Source organism: Podarcis raffonei, chromosome 4, assembly GCF_027172205.1.
Source record: "Podarcis raffonei isolate rPodRaf1 chromosome 4, rPodRaf1.pri, whole genome shotgun sequence".
NCBI lineage: Eukaryota > Metazoa > Chordata > Lepidosauria > Squamata > Lacertidae > Podarcis > Podarcis raffonei.
In genome coordinates, this window is record NC_070605.1 from 97,865,223 (window position 1) to 97,872,063 (window position 6,841).

The 6,841-nt window shown below is 43.7% G+C and overlaps 1 protein-coding gene across 11 annotated transcripts in view; it reads left to right on the forward strand.

Annotated features, from left to right (window-relative positions):
* MYCBP2 (MYC binding protein 2) overlaps nucleotides 1-4,259 on the forward strand; it is a 149,717-nt gene extending 145,458 nt beyond the window's left edge. For all 11 annotated transcript variants that reach the window (XM_053384624.1, XM_053384612.1, XM_053384616.1 and 8 more), the window contains 4 exons: nucleotides 120-329; nucleotides 2,282-2,389; nucleotides 2,510-2,675; nucleotides 3,458-4,259. In XM_053384624.1, coding sequence (XP_053240599.1) covers nucleotides 120-329; nucleotides 2,282-2,389; nucleotides 2,510-2,675; nucleotides 3,458-3,573 — 600 coding nt within the window. In that variant the 3' untranslated portion in view covers nucleotides 3,574-4,259. The remainder of the gene's footprint in view (nucleotides 1-119; nucleotides 330-2,281; nucleotides 2,390-2,509; nucleotides 2,676-3,457) is intronic.
* Nucleotides 4,260-6,841: the final 2,582 nt, after the last annotated feature.

The window sequence follows — 6,841 nt, forward strand, 5'->3', positions numbered from 1 at the left end:
GTGTGAACCTTTGGGTTGGTGTTCATAAGTTACATGCCAAATAAAATCTTCATTTTTGCCAAATGCTTGTTTACAAATTCCTAATTGTCTCTCTCCTCTTTTCTGTGGGTTTCTAACAGAACAAAATTAATCATACAGTATTAAAGGACTTGCTTGATCCAATCAAGGAGCTCTATGAAGACGTGAAGAGGAAAGCACTGATGAGACTGGAGTATGAAGGACTGCACAAAAGTGAGGCCATCACAACACCCGGAGTTCGGTTTTACAATGACCCTGCTGGCTTCGCTATGAACAGATACGCTTATTATGTTTGCTACAAATGCAAAAAGGTATGATTTGGGGCCTAGATCCATTGTTCAGATTAACCAGATTAGGAAATTGCTTGAAGCCCTGGTATGGGTCGGCAACCCTTGGTGAGTTAGGGAGGTTCCCTACATGAGAGGGTAGGCTCTGGTGGACGGAGCAGATAAGACCAACAGTGGTCCCAATGGACAAGAAGGCGGTTTCTGCACGTGCCGTAGAGGGAAGTGAGGGGCAGATGGGACTCGTCAACCTGGGGAGGTAGCCCATCTAGGAGAAGGAAAACTCTGATCCTAAACCTCTGCTGCCTTGCGGCCACACTCATTTGTGAGAAAGGCTTTGGAAGTAAACCCCGAGGAAAAATCTGTATCTGCTGCCTTGCAGGATATCTTCGGGGGAAGAAAAGGCTAAGGAGTACCTTATTTTAGGCTCTATAAGACACACCAGACCATAAGACGCACCTAGTTTTTAGAAGAGGAAAACAAGGGGGGGAAATTCTGAATCCCAGAAGCCAGGACGGCAAGCGGGATCGCTGCGCAACGATCCCGCTGGCTGTCCTGGCTTCTTGCTTGGCCGCGCACAGCCTTTCCCGGCTCTCCCCAAAGCCGCGCTCCCTTTAAAGAGCACGCGGAGTGTGTGTGTGGCTCTTGGGGGCTTTTCCCCGAGGAGAGAGAAGGGCAGCCCTTCTCCCTCCTTGGGGAAAAGCCCCCAAGAGCCGCACACACGCTCCACGCGGCTCCTTAAAGGGAGCGCTGAGCAGAGCCTCCTGCCTGCATTCACTCCATAAGATGCACACACATTTCCCCTTACTTTTTAGGAGGGGAAAGGTGCGTTTTATAGAGCGAAAAATACAGTAAGCCCTACACAAAACTGTAGTGGAGTCCTTAAAACGGTTAGATGGCGTCTTGTATGCCTCCTTCCAGCAACTCCTCTAGCCAAGCTTTGCTTTCCTCTGGACCACATCAGCAAGGTCGAGAGTCGGTTCCTGTCTTCTGGCCAGCCCAGGACGCCCATGCACACTGCCCAGGAGAGGTCACTTTGGTGCTGCAAAAGATTCTGTCAGTTGTGCCAGAAATAGATACAATCTTCCATGCATGGTAAAACGCTGGTTTATACTGTGCAAAAATATTTTAGAACCTAATTCCATGATTGTACCTTTTCAATTCCAGCTTTATTTTTGAAATAAGCATTTAAAAGACTTTCAGCCCTCTGATGGTCATTTTCAGTTAATAATGTAAACTTCAGCAGCTCTCTTTTCTTCAGCGCCTGGTTACAGGCACCTCCTCTTTCTGTGCAGTGACATCTTTTGGGGGACATTTTTTCAGAAAGGTAGAAGTGACTAGAAGAAGTAAGCAAGAACTCTTTCTTCCAGCATCTGGAGCGGCCACTGGTTTCCCATTCATGCTCTGTTTCTTATGAAACTACATCCTGACTACTTGCTATCCCTCACAAACCCCCCTCTACCCCCAAACAAGGATGTTGAAATGTAGAAACCCTCTGCTTTAATTGTTAGCACATCCAAAATTAGCCAGGTAAATGTAAGACTTCACCAATAGTGAACCACCCTTATGCTTGAGATCTATAGATACACACATGGAAAAATATTGTTATATACTAATAACATTTCATCTGTTCCTCTTTGCAAATCAATTTACTTCTGAGATGCTGTAAATGAACTGTACAGTGGTACCTCGGGTTACAGACGCTTCAGGTTACAGACGCTTCAGGTTACAGACTTTGCTAACCCAGAAATATTACCTCGGGTTAAGAACTTCGCTTCAGGATGAGAACAGAAATCGGGCTCCGGCGGCGCGGCAGCAGCAGGAGGTCCCATTAGCTAAAGTGGTGCTTCAGGTTAAGAACAGTTTCAGGTTAAGTACAGACCTCCGGAACAAATTACTTACGTACTTAACCCGAGGTACCACTGTACTGTCTTCAGTTTTCCATGTCCTGATAGTCTTTTGTATGTTTTCCCTCTTAGGCCTATTTTGGTGGAGAAGCACGTTGTGATGCTGAGGCTGGCCAGGGAGATGACTATGATCCTAGAGAGCTCATCTGTGGTGCCTGCTCTGATGTTTCACGGGCTCAGGTAGGAGAACACTTTTGCTTTGCTTTTTTTAAAAACACCACCACCACAAATGTACAAAGGAAAACAGCTTTTAACTCATGCTAGTTAGCTTAACCTCTGGTTTCCCCCCTTTTTTCACAGATGTGTCCTAAACATGGTACAGATTTTCTAGAGTACAAATGTCGTTATTGCTGCTCAGTGGCTGTGTTTTTTTGCTTTGGGACAACCCATTTTTGCAATGCTTGTCATGACGACTTCCAAAGAATGACTAGCATTCCTAAAGAAGAACTTCCACATTGTCCTGCAGGTAACATTTTAAAATGGTAGTTAAAGGTATCTTGGAATAGCTTTAAACTCTTGGAAAAGTAGCATGCCAGATAGTCTTTAAGCAGGATCTGCTACAATAGATCCTTGCACAGATTAGTATTTCCTGTTCAGATTTTCATAATTATGTTCAGTTTTATGCATGGAGGCTGAGTTATTTGAAAATAATATCAGATGTTTTATTCCCCCAAATAAGCAAAGCAATCACATTAAAACCAGTAGCAAAATGGTCCCCTCCCTTCTCAAACAAATTTCACAGTGCCTTTTGGTACATGCATGAAGAACAGAAATTACAAATATCCTATAATGTGTGATCGGTGTTCCTGGGTCAAGAAAACGGGGGCGGAAGGAGGGGGGAAGTAACATAAACCCTTTAGGAAGCCATAAATTCAATGTTGAGGTTTTCTTAGTCTCCAAGACCACAAAGTATAGACTTTTTGTGGTTCCCTTCAACTCTCTTCTGACAAGAGGTTCGTGTTAAATGCTTACCCCCTGTGTAAGCCTTCAGTTTTGCATGTCACCTGATTTGTCAGAGTACTAAATTTTTACTCATGCCAGGTGATTCTTACAGCTTTCTTTCCACAAGAAGAGAGGCACCATGCACAATATGGTCAGATCTCTTATCTCTCTCTCTCAATTTGGTTGGATGGGTGGGTTACCTTTAGCATAAAGATTTGAACCCTTCAGTGGTGTAGCTTTATAAATTTCTCAGTGCTCGTGCAATGTTTTACAGATTTTGTTTGGTCTTCTTAAACCTTTTTGCAGGTCCCAAGGGCAAGCAGCTTGAAGGAACAGAATGTCCCCTTCATGTAGTCCATCCACCTACTGGCGAGGAATTTGCACTAGGCTGTGGCGTCTGCAGAAATGCACATACTTTTTAGTCCATAGTCCTTTAATTTGCCAGAGCAAAGCTGCTGTCATCCCACAAGTGTCCTGAGTTCATTATAAACCACAATTAAAATGAGGATGGGACCATTTGATAACACAGGAAAAAAGGAACACAATACGGGAAGATGGATGCCAAATACCATGTACATAATCCTTGCTTTGGGGAAAGTGACATTTATGACCCAAGACATCAAAACTTGTGAGGTGTTTGCATGTGGCCATTACGTGCATCAGCTACAAAGCATTGGACACTTGCAAATAAATAATTGCTGTCAAAGAGGCTCTGTTTCCGTGGACTCCAAATGATGCTGGATATCAGATGAAGAAAAAGTTGATTATTGTATACTGACTTTTTTGTAATCCTGTACAATTGTAACTGCATCACGGGTAGGGGTGGAAAAAAAGGAATATTCTGGTTTATTTCTTAGACTGTTATTAAAGTGTTAGGAAGGCATAAATGTAACCAGTATCACGCTGTATATATAAAATATCAATGTTTGTCCTGTATAAGAATTACTAAATTGTAAACAGCAGTTTCATTTAAACTTCTGGGTTATGTTTGAGCCTGAAATTTTAATGAAGTGCAATACTGAGTGTGCCTCATATCTTGCAGCTGTAAACATAATGGAATGTACATGTCAATAAAGCCGCTGTACATTTTTATACAGTGAAAGTCTAATGAATGTGAAAGAACTTTTATTTGGGAGTAGAAACTCTTAACTATCGAAAATGAATTTATTTGAAGGGCGTTCTTAATGAGGTAAGAAAACACTTCTGTTTTCCTTATCAATTTTGACGCAGCGCTTTAGCAAATAAAACACACTCCTTTTCAATCTAGAAAAAAACACACCCTTTATCATTTTATACCACAAAACCTCCCACCCTCCTGCGTCCTGAGGTACTTTGGTTCCTCTTCTGAAATGAAGTTGTTTTAGGACCAAAGTGTGTGCAGTCGATAACTGTACGAAGTTTGTAAAAGAACAGAGTCATGAAATTCTTGCTGTTGTACTCTCTTAAGGGGGTGCTGTGTAATTATTGTAAATTACCACCTCCCACAACCCCCCTTCACCAAAAAACCCTGTTTTATCAGTTCACTCATAAAGAGTATTCCTGGAGTCTTCATGCCACCCATCTTCCCACATAATGTTCAAAATGCTCAGTTGGTAGAGCATGAGACTCTTAATCTCAGGGTCCTGGTTTCAAGCTCTACTTTGGGCAAACATTCCCTTATTGTAGGGGGTTGAACTAGATGACCCTCGTGGTCTACAATTCTCTGATTCTCCAGAATGCTTGTATCCTTCCGATGCATGTCAGGCACTCTGGAAACCACATCAGACACCCAGGATGTTTTAATGTATTTGTAATCTTTTGTTGGAAGCCGCCCACAGTGGCTGGGGAAACCCAACCAGATGGGCGGGGGTTAAATAAATAAGAAAGAAAGAAAGAAAGAAAGAAAGAAAGAAAGAAGCATCCTGGGTACAAATTAATGGGATGTTATTCCAGAGTGCCTGAAATCAACATTAGGAAGTTGAGTACTCTGGAAAAAGCCTATTCCATAGCAGCGGATATATTTTGGAACACACACAAATGGAGGAAAGTGCTGTCACTGTTGTTTCTAGCTTCTTTTGTGATTTGGTCAGTGAATTTCTACAATGAAAATTTGGCCTCTGTCTCTGAGCCTGTCTTCCGAAACCTGGAAGATATTTTCTCCAAATTCAGACACAACAGAGGCTGATCATGATCAGTCTGGTGTGATGAACTCCACACATAAGCAGAGATTACTACTTCACATTTTCAGGACTGAGCCATGCATTTCAAATATCTTCTCCTGTGCTCTGATGTGGCCTCATTCAAACATAACCATTATTTTTGTCTATTGGCTGGAATACTCCGTTCTTCTAATTTAAAAAGTGTTTGGATAATGAATGAATTGATTCTTTTTTGGGGTGGGGGTGTGGAGCTGCACACAACTGGAAGCAAGCTTTCCTCGCATTGTAAAAGCTTTTGCCGTGTTTAGCATAGATGTAAACGATACATGAATTCAAAAATTGTAGCTTCGTTTCTAAACGAGGTCTGGAGTCAAACGTGTCTGAAAAAAATCACACTTGGGCCCTCATACATGAAAGCTCTTCCATTGGTGTTGCAGAAAATAACTGATTTTTAATTTTTTTAAGAGGAGACAACTAACTGCACTCTGCACATATATCATGGCACACTTTTCTTAAAGTACTGGGCAAGCCATATTTTGTGGTGGAAGCATCAAGGTTAAGAACTGCATACAGTAGTCAAAATGTTAGCAACTACCACTGGGATAGGGCTCTGTAGATCTTGAACGTGTGACTTGGTTCTATTTCTTACTTTTTAAATTTAATCTAACAATATATATTTAATATTTTCAACAAAAGAATTTTAAAGATCCCCACAATTCTTTCACGAAAACCAACAGGGCCATTGCAAGTGCTTTCAACCTAGGAAGCAGCATTGGTCCTCTAGTTGGGCCATAGCTGTCAACCGTCCCTTATTTGGCGGGAAACTCCCTTATCCCAGCACCGTGTCCCGCTGCTGTCCCTTATTGATGATGTCCCTTAAATTTCCCGGGTTTCATGCTCGCCCGGCTCGGGAGGGAAGCAGCGGCTCGGGGTCCTCCGCCTCGAGAGAACACGGGCACGAGCTGCCGCGTCTCCGTCTCTCCCTTTTCCCCCTCAGGGGCACGTTGTGAGGAGATGGGTGGCGGCGGGCGGGCAGGCAGCCCCTCTCTTTCAAGACTTCCGCTGTGCTGCCAGGGGAAGCCGGAGGCGGCAGCGGTGGCTGAGGAGGTGGTCTGAGGGAGGAGGAAGAGGAGGGGATGGGAAGGGAAGGGATGCAGAAGGGCGGCGCTTCAGCGGCCGCAGCGGCCCCGCAACCGGGCTCACGGGCAGCGTGGGTGAGAGTCTCTCTCCCTCCCCCCTCTCTCTCGGGCGGGGAAGGGCCGATGGAACTCCTCGTGCCAGGAGGACGGCAGCCCCGACGTGCTGCTTAGCATCCCCTCCAACCAGTGCAGCATCTTCATGTAGTGATTTCCCCCTCTGCATCCCTTTCATAACTCTATTTTTATAAATCATTTGTCCATCCAGAGTTCAAATTTTTACTACAAGTTTTCTGTCAATCCTACCAATGTATACAGAAAGGTAGCCGTGTTGGTCTGCCATAGTCAAAACAAAAAATTTTTTTCCTTCCAGTAGCACCTTAAAGACCAAAGTTGGTCTTTAAGGTGCTACTGGA